The sequence below is a fragment of the Pimephales promelas genome, chromosome 11, assembly GCF_988280905.1.
Source record: "Pimephales promelas chromosome 11, fPimPro1.hap1.1, whole genome shotgun sequence".
NCBI classification, from domain to species: domain Eukaryota; kingdom Metazoa; phylum Chordata; class Actinopteri; order Cypriniformes; family Leuciscidae; genus Pimephales; species Pimephales promelas.
The window spans coordinates 16,576,965-16,597,032 of NC_142779.1; the positions used below are offsets into that span (position 1 = coordinate 16,576,965).

The following is a 20,068-nucleotide window of genomic DNA, read 5'->3' on the forward strand; positions in this document are numbered from 1 at the left end:
CACTGTGAAGCTTTGATAGAATCTGTATTGTAAAAGGCGCTATATAAAAAAAGACTTGACAATAAATTAGAAACATCCACAGCGGTTTGTTCATGGACATAATGCTGATGGTGAGGAATTACAGTTGAAACATCTCATGTACTACAAACTGAGTAGCGCATCACTGGGAAACACCTTGCTCAAGTCACACTCTTAGAAGAAATGGTTCTATTTAGAACCAGAAATGGTTCCATCCCCCGCTTCATATATGGAACTCCAAAATGGTTCTACAGAACAAATTTTTTTTGGTAAAAGGTTCTGTTGGCCAAGTACGGAACCCCAGGGTTCTATATAGCAAGTAAACGAGGAGGGATATTGAGAAGCACCCTGAATCTTCGGCTGAGTCGAGAATCATTGAAAAATGTTGTGATGTGTAATGAATATTATGAGAAAATTAAAGTGTTTCTTTTTTTTACCTTTGATGCATGAAACCCTTTTGTAGGAGAACTTTAAAACGAAAGAAATAACCTTTAAAATATGCAGCACAATAGGGGCACTATAATAAAAAATAAAGATAAAATAAAATAGCCTAAATACTATAGATCCTTCACTGATTAGAACAAATTCTTTTGGCTATTTTAATTCTAAAGCAAAATTCTGTCCCATATGTCTCAATAATTTGTAGATTTGGATTTACGAAACTAAATAGAATTTTAATCACATCTAATAATAGCCTAATATAAAGGCTATAGTCGTACTTTTAATTGTAGTATAGCTAAATCTAGCTTCTACAAATGTGAAACATGTTCAAAAAAAGAGAAAAAAGTACAAATGTGATGTCCTTCGGATTCTATTGAGCAATGACGGTCTCACTATCCTCCTCACTTAGCCTGAGCTTACAGACAGTCTATGACGCTCAAATCAACTCATTATAGGTTTTGTGACACAGCCGATGTGTCGCATGAAATAGGCTAAACCAAGGGATTCGGTATAGCGAGCACAGCAGAACAGACTAACAGTCAGTAACTCTTTGTAGAACTTTTTTTTCCAGTCCATTTTAAAAAACAGCTTAATACATGGATGATATTAAGATTACTCCCGAAGTGTTGGAGCAACTACTACGATTATACAATCTTACTCGTCGGGAGTTTATTGAGACGTACCAGATTCCGCCGTTGGTTTACATCCCCGAGTTACCGGCCAGCGCCAAAACTACGTTTGTTATTGTTTACACGGTGATTTTTCTACTGGCTCTCGTCGGCAATAGTCTGGTTGTCTATATTGTCTTAATAAAGCGCGGTATCCAGACTGCCACAAATATTTTCATCGGCTCTTTAGCCGTGAGCGACCTTCTGATATCTTTCTTCTGCATCCCGTTCACTCTGCTACAGAACATCTCCTCTGAGTGGTTTGGGGGTAAGTCAGTGTCATTTCGAAATCATTTTTATTATAAAAAAAAGTTTGTAAGGATTTAGGCTGCCGGCACATGTGAATTTGCAATTGCTATGTTGTTTTGCACGTTTTGTTTAGTGTTGACAACATTAGTCTGTTTCATTCCAGTGAATTGGGTTAGTAAAACCTCATTTAAACCACACATCATGCCAAGTTTTTCCAAACAATCTTCAATGTTGTTTCATAATTTACAAAAAAAAAAAAAAAAACTGAATGTAGCCTAATTAAAGATTTTTTTTTTACAAAGCTAAAGACAGTCTTAGGAATTTAACTTCTTAAACATTTGCATTATAGGCGTGTTGGTGTGCAAAACAGTCCCCTTCGTTCAGACCACTGCTATTGTGACTGGCATTCTCACTATGACCTGCATCGCTGCAGAGAGGTACCAGGGGATTATACACCCTCTGAAAATCAAAAGACAGTGCACCCCACAAAGAGCATACCGAATACTTGGTATGTACAGTAGTTCTGAGAACTAAAATTTGAATGCATCCTTTGCATTACAAATCTAATAAAGCTCAATAATGTTTTCTTTCTCTATTTAGTGGTTGTCTGGATTGCAGCCATGGTGATTGGATCCCCAATGCTCTTTGTTCAACAACTAGAGGTACTGCTCAGAAATATATTTTTTTTTCCATTCCATTCCATTACCTTTTAATTCAACATCCCAGCCAGCTTGTTACATTAGTTAGCGTTCAGGCACTGTATGTAGCCTACTGTGATTTATGTGGGTGTATTACCATTACAGACTTGAGGATTTCCCCAGGGTTTAGCTTTTATTAAAATGCAAGTGTTAGGTGCCTTCTGGTCCAATTAAGGAAAAAAGTATATACAAAGGTGTGGTCAAGAGTTTGGAATAATTCATATATTTTAATGTTTAAAAAAAGTATTTAATGCTCACCAACTCTGTATTAAAAATTAATTAATTAATTAATATGTTAATGAACAACTTTTAATTTAAGGACTCGTTAAGTGACAGTAAATACATTTATAATGTTACAAAAATAGAAATATTTCAAATACCAAAGGTATCTTTTAAATTTCTAGTCATCAAAGAGTCCTGAAAAAAATATATCACAGTTAAACACTAAATCAGCATATTAATAGAATATTTTCTGAAGAATAACGTGACACTAAAGACTGGAGTAATGCTGAAAATACAGCTTTGCCATTATAAATTACACAAAAATATTTAATAATAGTTCACAATATTATTCAATCAAATAAATTCAGCTTGGTGAGCATAATAAACTTTAATAAGAAACATTATTTCAAAAACATATTTTTATTATTCCAAACTTTTGACCACCACTGTATATTTTCATAGTCTGCTTTGTTCTTTCCCTCTGTGTACAGGTGAAATATGACTTTCTGTATGATCTCCATCATGTATGCTGTCAGGAGCGCTGGAGCTCGAGCATCCACAGGAAGAAGTATGCCACCTTCATTCTAGTGTTCCTCTTCCTCCTGCCACTTGCGGCCATGCTGATACTCTACACCAGAATTGGTATTGAGCTCTGGATTCGCAAACTAGTTGGGGACTCCTCAGTTCTCAATGCCATGAACCAAAGAGAGGTTTGCAAAATATCCAGGTAATCTTTTATTACCTTCTCAGCACATGCTGTATTTGACTGCCTCTGATCTAAAAGACTATTTCTTGTTTTATAAGGTTTTCTTTTTAATATATAATTGACTAAATAAGTGCTGCTAATGATTACGATCATACACTCATTGTGTAATCCTCCCTCTTAATGCAACAGGAAGAAGCGAAGGGCCATCAAGATGATGGTCACCATTGTTGTGCTGTTTACTGTCTGCTGGGCACCTTTCCATACAGTTCATATGCTGTTTGAGTACAGTAAGTACATCAAAGTGTCTAGTAAAATATCTGTGCACATTACAGTCTCAAAGTGTGTCTTCTTTCGAATATCAGCTTGGCTTTCTTGTTTCCAGGTTACCTGAACAAGAAGTATGATGACATCACAATCAATATGATTATTGCTGTCACACAGGCCATAGGTTTTTCAAATTCTTTCAACAATCCTATCATCTACGCTTTCATGAATGAGAACTTCCAGAAGAACTGCATGTCCACTCTTTCCCTTTGCATTAGGAGGTCCAGTCACCGTGTAGATGTGAAAGTAACTTCAAAGTCGAAAGTAACTTATTGTAAGTCTGCCAGACAGGATGAAGACATCTCTGTCATGCCCAGAATACATATAGTTGAGCAGATGCAATCTGTAAGATCAAACATGCGAACATCTTTGTCATCTGGGAGATAATTTCTGTTGAGAGCAATAGAATGCATGCAAGATGTAATAGAGACTGATATCCAATCTAGCGTTTTTTTTTTATATGAAATAGCCTAGTACTAATATGCTGATTTTCTGCTCAAGAATATTTTCTTTTTATTATCAGTGTTGAAAAGGGTTGTGCAGCTTCATATTTTTGTTGAAATTGATCAAATGTTTTCAGGATTATTTTATGAATAGAAAGATCAAAAGAACAGCATTTGAAAAATAAAATCTTTGGAAACAATATGCTATTTGCTGGTACTTTTGATTAATTGAATGTATCCTTGCTGAATGAAAGTATTAATTTCATTAAAAAAAATAATTTCAAACTTTTGGAAGGTATAAGCATAATATATAACAGAAGCAGTATGTTTCCAACATAATAACAGACTCTTAAATAAATAGGCTACATTTTAAAATATGTTTATGTGTGTTAATCTTTAATAGGCTAATAAATAATATGATAAGTATAAAGTATTCTCTCAGATATATCGTACTGATCTCCTTGACCTTAATTGTGTTTATGTTGTGTTATGTGTAATTGTGTTATGTTTACTTAATTAAATCAATCCTTTATCTTGAGGTCCGATCATGTCATTTAATGGTGCGCCACTGACACCTAGCTGTAGAAAATCGAAACTGCATAACATCAACAAATTAGATTATACCCGTTGTTTAATAAAACGTTTTGAGAAATGGTATCATCACGTTGTTTAATAAAACGTTTATAATGTTTTACATCTTATTTGTCATTTAGTAATGAGACAAGTTAGTTCAGAATTAGATAACTAGAACATTTTCATTTAAAGCAGTCGTGACTTCCAAATGATAAATAGCTGAAATTTTTTGGTCTGGTGGTTATTATATGTCCAAAAAATTAACACCTTTTCACTTTAACATATCAATTTAATTCTTATATTTCTTAGGAAAATAATTTAAACAATTTTTGAATACAAGTTTGATTTGGTTTCGCTTTTCAGTCAGGCAGTACATCATTATACTATTCCACCGCTCCGGCATAATCTCGGGCACCTACGGGTCCTTCTTCCTTTTCCTCGTCCCTGAGCGAGCCGACGCCAAGATGGTGAGTCGACTGTGAACAAATGATTAAGAAAATCTGACTTAATCTTCTCCATCAGACGATATTATAATGTTTCCGAGAGCGTGAAGCACACTACAGATATATAATAATAAATTGCCACTCTCATTTAAAAGATATAGTGTACACAGATGTGTTTTCGTTAGACCAAAAGGTGATGGTCATGTTACTACATCGTGCTAATGTTAAAACGGTGGCTAGCAGCGTTAAAATATTACATAGTTGTCAAAAACGTGTATCCTTAAACTTGAAATTAGATAAATATTAGTTGGTCTCAATTTTAAGTACTGGGTCCAGTCAAGCTAATGTAACGTTAGCTAAAGCGCTAACCATGGTTTCATGCTCATAAATTGCAAGTGTCTTGTACTGTATGTTACAGCGTTAGTCTGCATTCACACAATATCCTCACGTTTCAATTTTAACACTATTAATAAATATTGGGTTTTTAACTACGCTGAGGAATATAAGTGGCTAACGTTAACATGTAACTTGGTGTGAATTCTGCTCTTTGAGAATTGCCTTCCTGCAAGTTTATCATCAAGCCACCTCAATATGTCAACAGAAAGTATATCTAGATTGAATTTTAATCAAGTTCTAACAAATGTCTCTCTTTGCAGAACGACACAGTCACTGTCAGGACCAGAAAGTTTATGACAAACCGGCTGCTTCAGAGAAAGCAAATGGTAAATTTTATACACTGGCTTATTATGGTTTAGTGTGATTTTTTTTTTTTTTTTTAGAATACGTTTGCTCATTCACTCTTTACTGTTAATGTTTCAGGTTGTCGATGTCCTGCATCCAGGTAAAGCAACAGTCCCCAAAACCGAGATCAGGGAGAAGCTTGCAAAAATGTACAAAACCACCCCAGATGTGGTCTTCGTCTTCGGCTTCAAAACTCAGTTTGGTGGTGGCAAGACAACCGGTTTTGGCATGATCTACGATTCTTTGGACTATGCCAAGAAAAATGAGCCCAAATACAGGCTGCAAAGGGTACGCCACTGACAGTTTCTTGTAGGGCTGTACGATTTATCAAATCAAAATCTTATTGTGATTATTAAGCCGTAAAGGCGGCAATTTAATTAAATATGCTCTACCTCTACTTTGAGTTTGGGTCTCATGTAATGCATCTGGGAATACAACACCTTCCCAAACTTGTGATGAGAAGCAGTTGTAACCTAGCTGATTTCAACAGGACTTTTTGTGTGTTTTTGCATAAAAGCACTTGATTTAGTTAAAAAAAAAATGAAGTCTGTGATATTGTAATTTCGAATTATAACTGTTATTTTTTTTTAAAACACTTATTTTAGTAAGTATTAAAGTAACTTTTCTTGTTTTAATTTAATTGTCAGTTTGTAGTTATGTAATCATGTTTGGCCAAACATTGTTCAGCCCTTTCAAAACTTTAAAAATTGCATTTTAAATTGCAATCTCAATTCTATTTTACAGCACTGGTAGTTCTACTATGCTGCTTTATTTAGAGTTGGCTTGAAAATCAAACATTTAAGGCATGTTGTGTCTCCTATTCAGCATGGCCTTTATGAGAAGAAAAAGACATCCAGAAAACAGCGCAAGGAACGCAAGAACAGAATGAAGAAAGTTAGAGGAATCAAGAAAGCCTCTGTTGGTGCTTCTGGCAAGAAGGTAAGATTCAGTTTTGCTTTATCAGTTCCTGTTTAGGCTTCCGATCACATGTTTGTTTCTCCCTGTCATAAATGTTTTTTTGTCACTGTCTCAGTTATAATGTGTAACTTGTCATCTTTCCTCCATTGTCAAATCTACATCTGGACTGTAGAAGGTAAATACTTTCACAAGTAGACTAACTGCTGTGGAAGGAGAGTCTGGAGTGATCTGAAAATTTAACTCCAAACATTTAGTTGCTATTAGGGGTGTCACGATTCTCCAAATCCTCGGTTCGATTACATTTTCGATTCTAAGGACACGGTTCGATTCTCAATCTTTATCAATCGGCCAATCAAGATGCTGTCTGTCTGACATGCGCTCCATGAGGCACACAGGCAAGTGTCTATCCCCCCTCTGCCGTGCACGCAATACGGTTTGGAGCTCGTTTTTTTCTCACTCTTGCTTGCTCACTCTAGATAACGGGAGATTTTAACTAATTTGCGTGCATCAGGGTGCCGCTATCATTATGCGGGAGACTCCTGTAACTTCTGCAAGACATGGGATGTCTGCAAACTGGCTTTTTTGCCTCCTTTTTTGAACATTGTCAACGTTACTCACTGGAAGTCAAAAAAACGTCCACACCTGAGATTTCAATGAAAGAGGAGGGGGTTCATGTTCTCTCTGAGTGTCCTGCATCTGCAGTTGCCTAACTATCTTTTGAATGGCTGTAGCTAAGTTAAAGGAGGTTGACCATAGACTCGCAGCACTTCAAGACGCGTGTTTTTGGCAAGCTGGACGGACGTGACATGGGTGCGTGGCAGCATCGACGATTGTTAATTAATTTCAATCTAGTGACACCCTTAGTTGCTATGTTGATGTCTAATTCTATTGACCAGTATGTGGTTGAAAATAATAGGCCATAAGTAGTGATGGTAGTGTAGTCACTAATGGTGAAGTGCTGGGATATTTAGTAATCTGTAGAACTAGATGTATTGTAATTGCTCTCTGAAAACAATTTGCAAATTCATGCGACAATCTGTTGTCAGGGGCGTAGCATTAAAGTCTGCATTTCAGAGAGCATTTTTTTTTTATAGACATTGATAGTGTTAGTTGATTGTCCTCACTCTTTTTGTCAATCTTTTGCTCTCTTTTGCCTCCCTCGGATGTTTACAGAAGTGAAAGGCTTAAGGTTTCAGGAGAAGGTAGATTGGCAATCGGCATGGTGTGCTGATGTGATCCACTTTTACCAGTTACTTGAAGTGCTCTGCATGTTCAATCCTAATGCCTCACCCTACTTGCAGATGTTTCAAAGATCCTGTTTCTAACATGGACACACATATCTATTTTAATTTATGTACTTGAATTTGTTCCAGTCAGCCTATTTGGCTATAAGTCGCTACTAATTTGTAGCATGCTGTGTGTGGTTAGCTTTCACTCATTTGAGGTTAACTAGCCACTTGACTGCATGTCTGCAAGTGTGACCGTATCCCCTGAAGTATTAAGAAACAACCTGTCCCTGTTATACTTGCCCTAGAAGTGAGTGTTTGTCATTGATTGATGTGGGATTTTTTTTTTTTGTGTAGTCTGGAATGTTTTATAAATCTCACTGTAATGCCTTTTCTTTCCTCTTACAGTAAGACCTTCAGGGGAGACCATCGGCCTGAAAATGTTCTTGTACATTGTCAACAAATAAATTCTTTAAAAAAAGTGAATCCTGATGTCTGAGTGCTAAATAAGAATTGCAGGATTTTAATGTGTTGGCTGAAGCCATCCTGTGTTAAATCATGTTTTTAATGTTTTTTTTTTTTTGTCTGTGGTGTTTTTAATGTGCTTTTAGACAAACCATGTGCAAATTCATAAATCAACACCTGAGTATTTTCTCCATAAAACTGCAGTGCAAAAAAAAAAAAAAGTGATTTGAAATCGCTGGTGTTTCTTATTTCACAAACGTGCCAGTGCGCTTGTAGCATATCATTAATTTCTGCGAATCAGGGGAGTCTCAAAGTCAGGTTATCCCAAAATATTTATTAGGACAAAATAAAGTTGATCGAGTGGTTCACTGAGCTGGTAAAGGTCAGGTTAATTTGCATATTGAGACTGTATACTATATGAAGCATGGGTGTAGTTTAAATGTCATCTTGGTGATCAAAGATGAGTTTAAGGGATACAATTATTGGCTAGGGGGACTTTGTTAAATGGCACAGGACTCCACTCATTAACACAAATGTTAAATATCTAAGCCAGGATTGATTGTGTTACACTTAACAGCAGTCAGCTATATGCAACGTAAACCTTGCACAACATTTTTTTTGCTCACTTGAGCGCTCCTACTTATTGCGGTCTTATTTATTTTGGACCATTAGTTACTTGTGGATATTTTGTTTCTGAGGCTTTTAGCCCTCGTTGCAGTTTTATTGTCATTCCGTTGTATGTGGAGACATACTAAGGAGTGAAATGTCTTAACTCACAAGACCACAGTGTTTCATATGTAAATGTTTGAATAAACATTAACCGAAACTACTCAAATTATAGAAACCTTTAAATAGATAACCTTTTGAAAGGTTAATCTGACTATACACATACTTTACATAAATTTAGACGCACTTAAATTTATGCATGAAACAACAGTGCAGTGGTACAGAAGATCGTGAGAGTGCTTAAACTCGCGCTAGACCCAAGTTATCGGCAGCTTTACAATGGTTCACACATACTCTACTCCCTTTCTGTATGCAGTTTATTCCAGTTAATATAATTTAAAACATCATGATAATATTAGCTATGTGAAGTCTCAATTTCAAAGTTCTTAGATTGTTATGTCTAGCCAGAATATGAATAGCAGTTTTCCTAAATACAAAAGCATTTGTATGTAGCCTAGTCTATTAATAGACATTAATAATTGTTATTACAATATCAAGTGCATTAATTGACAAAAAAGATCATGCAATTAGCAACTTCAGATGCAGCTTCATTTTCCATTTTTTTTTCTTTTTTTCTTTTGCAGTGTAATAATGGCTTTTGATAATGATAACATTTTATTGGTAACAGTCTATGTAGTATTCTGGTTAATTAAGTAATTTGTTAAATTTAATTAATTGACTTAAATGACAAAACAGGTAATCATAAAAATTGGACTTTTTAAATAATGCCCCTGGGAATCATTTAGAAGGGGCCACTTAATGGAAAAGTTCGTTTCTGACCCAGGCATGGGGTAACATCTGGCAGTTGGAGTTTGTACTTGGGTGTCAGTTGCAGAAATTAAAAAATAAATGACTTTTTTTGAAAATTCAAATAGGGTTGCTGATGATTGATGGTTATATATCCAATTAGATTAATGGTAAATAGGAGGCAAAGTTGTTTTAAAAACTTTTTAGTTACTAAATTTTGTATTCCAAAAGTTTGTCATGCCACCTTGTAAAGTTGCTGCCAGTGTTACTGGACACTTTACGTGTTATAAATAAATGGGCTAATACAATGCTAGATCATAAATCAGATAAATCACACCAATGTCCAGCAATCAATTTAAAGGAGTTGTTCACCTTTAAAAAATAGTTTGCTGATAATTTACTCACCCCATGTCATCCAAGATATCCATGTCATTCTTTCTTCAGTCAAAAAGAAGTTTTATAATTTTTTTTTTTTTTTATGAAAACATTCCAGGATTTTTCTCCATATAATGGACTTCAATGGGAACCAAACGGTTCAAGGTCCAAAAGACAGTTTCAGTGCAAACTGTTCAAAGGGCTTTAAACGATTCCAGACGATGAATAAGGGTCTTATCAAGCGAAACGATCACTCATTTAAAAAAAAAAATAACAAAGTTCAAGTTTTATAAGCTCAAATTTTCGCCTTGCTCTGTTCTGTGATGTGCGTTCGTGACTCCTATTCGAACTCGTTCGTCAAAATGAACGAATCTTTTCCAGAGTCAACTCGTTAATTTTGTTTGTTGAATGAACCAAATGACACGAAAAAAGATTTGTTCATTTTGATAAACGAGTTTGAACAAGAGAGTCACGAACGCTCATCACAGAACAGAGCAAGAAATAAAACGTATTTAATTTGATATAACTATTTTTTTTAATGAGTGATCGTTTCACTTGATAAGAGATTGTTTTGAACTGAGCTCATGATTCGTGTGTTATATGTGTACACACACATACATACATATATATGATATGCCATAGCGCAGCGCAAATCACGTTGTATCTGAAGGGCAACGCTCAACTCATCGGCCGGCGCAGAGCATTCTGTGTCCTGTGTGAAAGGCACTTAAGTCATTTACATTTATTATTATTGCATGTGGTTTGAGGCATGTGGTAAGTCATCTCGCGTGCTGCTTTGCAGAATCTGCTCTTTGTGCGTTCATGTGGAGGAGGCGTGGCTTTAGAGGCGCTCTGAAATGACCTACCATACCTTTAAATGTCTGGATGCCACAAACTGAGCAAGAAAACGCTAAACCAATTTTACCAGTCAACCTAAACTTACAAAGATTCCAGTGCAAAGCAATTGTCAGCTCATATCGATTTACAGCATTGCAGCCTGTTGTGGGTCCACGAAAGAACTCAAACTGTGGACCCTCGATCCGGCAGATGTATGATAGAAGACATGAATGGGGTTGTGTGCTTATATATACAATGTAGTTAATTTAAAGAATCTGTGTAGGCAGCTGAAGTCTTCTTATATATGTGTCAATGCAATTAATTAGCAGCACTGACCTGTTCAAGGTCTCCTGATGTGGGGTGGGGTGTTAACAGTCTCTGACAGTCTTGTGCAAATGATGTCTGCAGGGTTCCCATGTAACCACAGTAACCCCGGGCCCCTGTCTGCAGAGAGCTGTGTTGGCCTAGTGATTTGTGATTCATAAAAACAGTGAACCTGAGGGGGAAATCTGAAGATTGTGTGCCTTTGTGTTCCTTCCACAGAGCATTGCATTTCTCAGAGGAATATTTTATTGACAACATGCACAGGTGTATTGCAAAGCACTAAGCATGCACTGTGATTGTGATACAACACTTTTAGGCATATCACTGCATAATGTAATAGCATTGCCTATTTCTTTACACTAATTGGTCTCATTTGTAGATGCAGATCAAACAACAAACGATCTGCTGTTGTTTTCAATGTTTCTTTGGCATGTAGACTAAACTGAACTCCCTCCAAACAGTTGTTTAGGGGATGGATTGCCAAAATTGATTTATTAATATGGATATTATGCAACGGTCGTGCAAGACCTGTTCGACATCTTTTTTTAAAAGATTAGTTAATTAGCATGCCTGTAAAAAGCTATTAAATGTGCACACAATCACAGCTTGAGGATAACAATAGTGTTTCCCCAAGGATCTCAGAAGTTTGCATTGCACTATGCATTCATTTGCCTGGCAGATGTCCTTACCTTGGGCAATATGATTATAATTATATTGTGACGCTACAAATGGCGGCGCTCTTTCCACGCAATATGATTACTGTACGACGCAGATAATCTGTTACACTGAACCTGATTGATTTCAAACCTCTACGTCAGTTAAGATAATACGTCAATCACTGCACTAAATAGCCCTCATAGCTACTCGCCCTCATGTCGTTAAAAACCTGTAGACTGTGTTTTTCTCCTAATCGAAACAAAAGTCAGTGGTCTCCGATGTTATTTTGGATATACTCTCTTCAAAATATATGTTTTATTCTGTAATTCCGTTGAATAAAAATAGCTAGCCTGCAACGACATGAAGGTGACTAAACGATGACTGAATGGTAGTGTTTTGTATTCCTGAACTGTCCACTTCGCGGCGCTGTTTGCCTGGTTTTGCGCATTGACTCGTTGCAATAATCAGTCACAAACACCACACACAAAAACACATTCCCTGCGGTGAGGCTGATTCAATATTCCACCAGCTGATTTATGCAGAACAATTCTCCACAGGAATGGCTGGAGCCAGGGAGAGGAGGGGGTAAAAACATCTCAAAAAAGACTGGTAAAAAATAATTATCTCTGGTGTCACTGTAGCAACAATCTTTGAGGCTGATGTCAATGAAATATTGAACAGCACAATCACTTTGAATGAGATCTGAGGAGGGCTGGCGGTGGGTCAGGCAGAGCCACAGGAGCGCGCGCTCAGAATGTTCCGGAAACGTGGGCTGAATGCAGAGCGGGGTGAGCACCACTGTCTGCAGTCATTTAATATGTCAAAACACTCCTGCTTAAACACGTCTGCGAACCTGGCGTCTGCCAGTTTGGGTTTTCTAAATGAATGTCACGTATGAGAAAGCTATATCATTAATATCACTTTGAATTATATCTTCCATGCTGCTTTGTGGGTGGCGATAGTTGTAGCGGTAACGTTACGTGTTTCCTTTTGCTCTGTATACACACACTTGAGTTTGTCGTGGTCTCTTTGCCAAGTGCTAAAGCTACTGTTTCAAATGAATGCTGTTCATTGAAATTTTCTATTAATTATCAGTTTCCGACTTTCAACTTTTTCAGCTCCGTTAATAAGAAATGTTAGCCTATTTGAGCACCAAATCAGAATATTAGAATGATTTCTGAATGGTCGTGACCGTCGTGTAAAAGAAGATTGGTTGCTGAAAATTCAGCAATGCCATGACAGGAGAAAAAAATAAATAAAAATCATATAATAACATATATATAGCCCAGGGTATATATAATACTTTCCCCCCTGTATTTGTTCAAATAAATGCAATTGGTAAGCATTAGAGACTTATTTTCAAAAATGTTAAACCCCCACAAACTGTAGATGTATATAGGCTATATGCCTCTCAATTTAATGGTCCCAGTTAACCTTCGTTCATCTTTGGAACACAAATGAAGATATTATTTTTTATTAAATTTGAGAGCTGGATCACTACCACATAGGCTGAAACTTGACGGCCCAGAAAGTCATTGAAGAAAATGTGAACTCGCCAACGAGAGTTCAAGAGATTTCCACGACGCCTGCGCGAGAAAATAAAATAACAAGAAGGAGGAGAGTTAGATCGTAGTTCTCGCGCATGCGTCGTGGAAATCTCTTGAACTCTTGTCTCAGGCCTACAAGGAAGAAAAGGAATAGTCGAATAAAGTTGTTATTTTTTGGGGGAGGCTCCGCACAAAAAGTATTCCCGTCACTTGATAAACTTATAGTTGAGCCACTGTAGTCACATGGAATATTTAAACATTTTCTTCAATGACTTTTTGGGCCGTAAAGTTTCAATCCCTTAGGGTGCCTATGTGGTAGTGATCCAGCTCTCGAATTTAATCAAAAATGTGTTCCAAAGATGAACGGTCTTACGGGGTTGGTACAGCATGGGGGTGAGTAATTAATGATTTAATTTTCATTTTTGGGTGAACTAACCCTTTAAGAAAATAACCAGTGTCCTGATACCGGTTGTGGGATATGTAGGCCTGACTGAACGCTAACAGATAATTTTCACAGATGCAGAATGGGTGGTGAATAGAAATTATTTCTGACTGAAAATACAGTAGGAAAGTCAAGGAGACCTAGTGTTTTGTTCTTCATAGCGCACTGAGACAGACGCCAAGGACGTCTCAACTCGTTCGACCTACTTAAGAGTTGGTCAAAGTAAAGTGTGTCACAAGCTCAGTTTCTCTGAGAGAGAGATAGATAGAGAGAGAGAGGTGATAAAGATCTGCTGTCAAGTCATATTGCAAGGGTCACATCACAACATAAAATTAAGTTTTCCTCAGGTTGTCAGCCATCGCCAAACCTCTTTAAATTTGTAACCTCAAGGACAGTAATCTGCATGCATCTTTTGTCATCAAGGACCTCTGTTTCTATGCAAATTTCTTTTTTAAAAGGTCATAGTCAATGTGATGACGATGCTAAAATTCAACTTTTTGCTGACAATTAGCCTTGAGTGGTTAAGCAAGTTAAACACTAGCCCGAGGAAATCAGACTTCTACCGGTGCATGAGAACAACTGGTTTTGTAACAATGTGAAAATATTTACTGTCACTTTTTATAAATTGAATTTGATATATTGAAGTATTAATATCTTTAAAAATTTCTGGAAGGGAATCCTTAATTGATGACATATATATTATTATATGATAGATATTTGTTTTTAGTCAACATATTTTTGTGACAACATATAACTAAACAGGCCGTAAGTATTTTGCACAGAGACACAGAGTTTTTCTTTGTTGTTAGGTTACCAGGTTAGGCTAACCAGACATCTTTTCAATACAGGTACAGTGTGTGGGCGCCCTTACGTTCGATATCTCCTGACCACCCCTGCATCTCACTGCAAAGGTTACAGCGTGATCTCCCCGCAAATTGATTAAAGGAGTGTCTCACTCAGTCACAGTATAGTGCAAACAATCCAGCACCCATCAATAGGAAAGAGTCAGCCAGGTAAACTGCAGTGTTCAGGCAGTGCTTTTAACACAGCACGTATGGCCTTTTCCATTTTCCGTGCCTATTTCTTAACTCCCTGCAGCGTTTCGTCTCTGTTTCTCAGCTATTCACTGTCAATCCTCTTCTTATGTTTCCTTCGCTACACTTCAGACTTAAACCCACAGTTTCACAGACAAGGCTTAAGCCTAGTCCTAAACTAAAATGCATGTTTAAGATATTTTGACTGAAAGTCATGCTGACAGTGTCAGTGCCATTGTTTTGTCTCAAGATGCACAACAGTAATGTTTTTTTCTTCTTCTAAGGCATGCTTATAAAAGCTACTTAAATGTCAAAATTGAACTAAAGCCTAATCCTTGTTTAATCTAAGCCCTGTCTGTGAAACCAGGCCATTATATAAAAACGTACAGTTCTGGCAGCTGTTGCTTTGAATATTTTATGCTGTTATATCAGAGATAGATAACAGAGCAGAGGAATAAAACAGTTTTAGATCTACCCCTTACGAAAAAGAAGTATATTTCAAGTTCATTTTATGTAGTATACTTAAGTATTGTTCAAGTATATTTATAAGTATACATTATATAGTAAGTATACTATTGTCACTATGTACTGGTAGTAAACTTGTAAGTGTACTATTTTAATACCGCTTGGGACTAAATTGGCCCACTTTTAGTACATAAAAGTATATTTTTAAGTGTACTATAAGTGTAACAGTAAGTGCACAACTAGTTCATGTATCTCATGTGTACTGCAAGTGAATTTATAGGTATACTAGTAGTTTACTTTTTTACTTGTACAACTATACTTTGAATACTCAATTATACTTTTAAGTATTTCTGGATCAAAAGATTGAGTACAAGAACAGGACAAATATACTTGCTTTTCTCTCAGTATAAGTCAAGTACACTTAAGTGTAATTTGAAGTATATTTGTAAGTACATATAGTATACTTCTGAGAAGTACAGGAAAAATAAACTGAAAGTATACTTTCTTATTTTTAGTTTAAAATAAGTATGGCACACTTGAACAAACTTCTTTTTCGTAAGGGACATCAAGATGCACACACATTCTGACATTATTAATCATGTGTTTTTGGAAAATGTCAACTTTTTAAAGATTGTATAATTTTTATTAGCTTCAATCCAACAGCACTGGTACTTTTCACCGTTTGTATCACTCCACTTTTGTGTTTGTGAGTTTCAGAAGAACTTTCAAAAGTTTTGCATTTCCCAAAAGCATTGTAAGCCCTTATTTCCCACACACACACTAAATGATTTTAGCCCTTTTTAAAGGGATACTCCACTTTTTTAGGAAATAGGCTCATTTTATAACTCCTCCAGAGTTAAACAGTTGAGTTTTATCGTTTTCAATAAATGCATTCAGCCGATTTTCTGATATTTAGAAGAATATCAGTAACCAGACAGTTTCTGGTCTCATTGACTTCCATAGTAGGAACAGTAAATGAAGATATCAGACAAAAGCCTTTGGCAGTTCGTCCCATCCTCTTGTCTTGAGTAAGACAGTGAATCATTCATGCATCCGATTTGTTAAAACAACACTCATTCATTAATAAATTGCGGCTGCACTCGAAATTGCATACTTCCCTACTATTTCGTAGGCGAAAAAAAGATTCTGAAGTGTGCATATGATGGACACTTTACAATCCCATTAAGGCCACAGAGAAGTTTTACGAATGACAGTAAAGCGACGCTGGTCAAGTGATAATGACAACATGGCGAATGTAGTACGTCTGGATGCTACACACACATATTTTTTTATATTTAAAGGGTTAGTTCACCCAAAAATGCTGTTCCAACCCCGTAAGACCTTCGTTCATCTTCGGAAAACAAATAAAGATATTTTTGATTGAATCTGAGAGCTAGATCAGTCCTACATAGACTGCCTAAGGGACTTGCTCTTGACGGCCCATAAAGTCATTAAAGAAAAGGTTTAAATATTCCATGTGCCTACAGCGGCTCAATTATAAGTTTATCAAGTGACGAGACTACTTTTTGTGCAAAAAAAACATAAATAACGACTTTATTCGACTATTCCATTACTTCCTTATGGGCGCATGCGCGAGAACTGAGACGAGGACGCTCTCATTCGTCTACTTCTTGTTACCGAATGCTCACCGCTTAGGAGTATTACCGCCCCCTACCGTATAAGATGATGTGCTGATATAGCTGGAAGCGCAAAACTTTCTGTTTACAAGCAGAGGAAGATGTGCGCTGTACAAACGCTTTTCAATTAGCGTATTTTCCGCACTATAAGGTGCACTTTAATCTTCTCAAAAAACGACAGTGTTCCTTATAATCCGGAGCGTTATCCGGATTATATCCGTTAAGTCGTTATTTATGTTTTTTTCGCACAAAAAGTAGTCTCGTCGCTTGATAAACTTATAATTGAGCCGCTGTAGGCACATGGAATATTTAAACCTTTTCTTTAATGACTTTATGGGCCGTCAAGAGCCAGTCCCTTAGGCAGTCTATGTAGGACTGATCTAGCTCTCAGATTCAATCAAAAATATCTTTATTTGTGTTCTGAAGATGATTACGGGGTTGGAACAGCATGGGGGTGAGTAATTAATGACTTAATTTTCATTTTTGGGTGAACTAACCCTTTAAGTCAATACTTACTTAAATAAGTGCCTACTCAAGAGAGAATGCGATTTTGAACGCAGCCCAAGTCTTTCACACTACTGATTAATTCAGAAACTAATTCTAAACAAAACGAAACAAAAAAAAAAAAACAAAAAAAAAAACATATGAGCAAGTCATGGAATCATTCACTCAACTGATTAATTAAAAAAAACTGTGTTGCTTACAGACGCACTGCTCAATTTTGTACTGGTTTTATTATGAATTCATTAGTTCATAATTTTATTTGGTGAAGCGGAAGTAGGCAACTGTTGGCAATTGTGTGTAAAATGTTACTAATTAGCTACCAGCTTGGTGTTGTATAAAAGCAACATCAGCCATGACAATCTAACAGTTTGGTCTAAGTATTAGCATGGCTGTGAATACCTGCAGCCACATTACAGCAGTATTCAGAACAACAGTACTCTAGTGTGATATTGCTTAAATATTGTATTATGTTTAGGCTATAAATCTGCCATACGATTGTTCGAATGACAGTGAGTTGCTGATGAAAGAGTCAGAGTTGTGGTGCATGCAGCAGTAGAGAGGACACTTTGCTTGTGTGGCAGTGGTAAGAATGACATAAATGGAGCTTTCAGCTCAGGGACTGGTAACAGATGGTCTTGGAAAATGAGGTTCTTCTCAGCAGCGCTGACGTGCACTCCCAGGCCCCCACCACCCCCCAATTCTCTCTTTTCCTCTCATTCTCTCTTAGTTTCTCCCTTCATTTTTCTCTTTGCGATCTCTCATTCTTTCCACCTTTCCTCCCGATTTTGCAAAGGTGCAAAATAAAGAGATCTCATAGGAGTAGTCTTTCATTAGATTGCTTTATCCATGCCAAAAGAGGTGCACAGAGAATGAAGAGAAGACAGGAAGAAAATAAAGGGGAAAATAGAGTGCAACAAGAGAAGATATGCTCATAATTGGTTAGAACGTCTGCAATGATCTGCTGTCTGTTTTCTTTAAAAAGACTCTCTTTTGATTTGTTGCCATTTCATGCGACATCAGCCCAACAAGAACTATTTAGCCCCAGCCCTCTCTTCTTAAACACTGAAAATGCCCAACGACTTAAATACAGGCTATGCATAATTTGCAAGAAATGTAAAAAAGCACTGTTTTTTATATACATAATGATCGTCTTTAAATTAGTAGTTTAATTAGTAAATTTCTCAATTTTTAATGGAGTTGCATCCAGCTTGTTCAAGTGAATATATATCTGACATCCTATTGATGTACGTACCAATTAGAGCCTATTCACTATTCTCCTTGCTCCAAGCATCACAAATTGAATAGTGTGGAAGAGGTAATAGGCACTGTTGCAGGTTTATCATGCATGGATTTTGTACTGGCCAGTTCTGTCATCTGGGTCCTGGCAGCCATTCTGGCTCTTCCAGACGCAGTTAGCAGATGGCGGGGCAGTGCCTGCCCTTCTCCAGGGGCTTATGTGTATAGAAAGAGAAACAGAGACTAATGTTTTGCCGCTGTACCTTTGTTACAGACCAGGGACATCCCCTAGCCAAAGAGTGTGTCAGTGTCAATGTGTCCAGATTTGCTGAAGTGCATCAAACTGTGTGTTGGTATTTGTCCAGAAATTCCAATGAGATGTCATCCTTAATTCAGCGCCACCTCTTCAAGCAGTACACAAAGTCAGTTCCAGGTTTGGTTTTGATGCTTCGGCACATGGCTTAGCTTGTAATGGTCGCTCACTGTTGAGGATTGGCAGTGGTGATTACCGGGATGCCACATGTCAAACAATGCCTTGACAAAGATATTCCTGATACAACTTTAGGTTTATGAGATTGAAGTGAGAAAAGAGATTTATATTCACATGTGCAGCACTTAAAATCAGATTAAGTGGATTTGATATATCAGCAAAATTTGTCATTATTTTCTCGTTATCATGTCATCCCAAATCCGTACTAATTGTTTCTGTTAAACACAAAAATGGACATTTTTGAACAATCATTAAACATAAGCTCTAAAAAAACGTGCACCATATTCTAACCATGCATATGAATTTACATACTAAGTAGGTTCATTTGAATAAAAATATTTGTGACTATTAAAATGTTCTAAATAGTATGTATATCAGTGAAATCCGGATATACATCCACCATAGAGTCATTGTCATGTGACTGTCAGTGTCGGTGCCTTATTTTACTGCCATTCACAACTCCTCTCCCGTGGCCTAATGGGGTAGTAAAGTGTTCATCAAATGCTCACTTAAGAATCTTGGCAGTAGTAGTAGGTCATCCAAGCACTTTTTGCCTACTCTTTTATAAATGTTTGCATTCATATAACGACTTTTCACGTACTGTTTTTCCCCAAAAATAAACATAAATCACACATTTTTTGAAGAATCATTGGCTCTAACTATAGAACAGTTCACCTACCAAATACTATACTTTTGCATTCTCTTCTGTTATTGAAAAATTGTTGCTTTAATTACCTTGAACAAAAATGAAAACCTTTAACAAAAATTTAGAAATGTATCAATTCTCATTTGCTACATAAATCTACAACATTTTTAAAAAACATGAAATATTAAATATTTTCTGTCCATGATCAGATCAAGGATCAGGCAAATTTTCCAAAAATTAGTCTAGTGGTTTAAAAGAGAATACAG

The 20,068-nt window shown here is 36.6% G+C and overlaps 3 protein-coding genes across 4 annotated transcripts in view; all 3 read left to right on the forward strand.

Moving 5' to 3' along the window:
- Nucleotides 1-709: 709 nt before the first annotated feature.
- Nucleotides 710-4,103, forward strand: qrfpra (pyroglutamylated RFamide peptide receptor a). Its single transcript, XM_039672511.2, is given in 7 exon segments — nucleotides 710-1,395; nucleotides 1,726-1,884; nucleotides 1,977-2,038; nucleotides 2,788-3,023; nucleotides 3,192-3,289; nucleotides 3,385-3,702; nucleotides 3,705-4,103. Coding segments are annotated over 7 exon segments (1,269 nt in total). The 5' UTR covers nucleotides 710-1,055; the 3' UTR covers nucleotides 3,761-4,103.
- A 572-nt stretch (nucleotides 4,104-4,675) lies between these two features.
- rps24 (ribosomal protein S24) lies at nucleotides 4,676-8,156 on the forward strand. Its single transcript, XM_039672510.2, has 5 exons — nucleotides 4,676-4,809; nucleotides 5,442-5,507; nucleotides 5,605-5,814; nucleotides 6,352-6,465; nucleotides 8,079-8,156. Exons 1-5 carry the CDS (start codon nucleotides 4,807-4,809, stop codon nucleotides 8,079-8,081), a joined length of 396 nt encoding a protein of 131 aa, XP_039528444.1. The 5' UTR covers nucleotides 4,676-4,806; the 3' UTR covers nucleotides 8,082-8,156.
- A 4,178-nt stretch (nucleotides 8,157-12,334) lies between these two features.
- The window catches only part of zmiz1a (zinc finger, MIZ-type containing 1a), a 194,416-nt gene continuing 186,682 nt past the window's right edge, over nucleotides 12,335-20,068 (forward strand). The window contains exons 1-2 of one of the 2 annotated variants that reach the window (XM_089117099.1): nucleotides 12,335-12,589; nucleotides 14,639-14,803. The gene's annotated coding sequence lies outside the window, so the exon portion shown is untranslated. The remainder of the gene's footprint in view (nucleotides 12,590-14,638; nucleotides 14,804-20,068) is intronic. The other variant, XM_089117098.1, reaches the window with a different exon arrangement.

Bases quoted from the DNA above. Each gene is read 5' to 3' on its own strand.
- rps24 (XM_039672510.2), top strand. The intron at 5,508-5,604 runs GTAAATTTTATA...TTAATGTTTCAG, and splicing joins TGCTTCAGAGAAAGCAAATG to GTTGTCGATGTCCTGCATCC. The intron at 5,815-6,351 runs GTACGCCACTGA...TCTCCTATTCAG, and splicing joins CCAAATACAGGCTGCAAAGG to CATGGCCTTTATGAGAAGAA.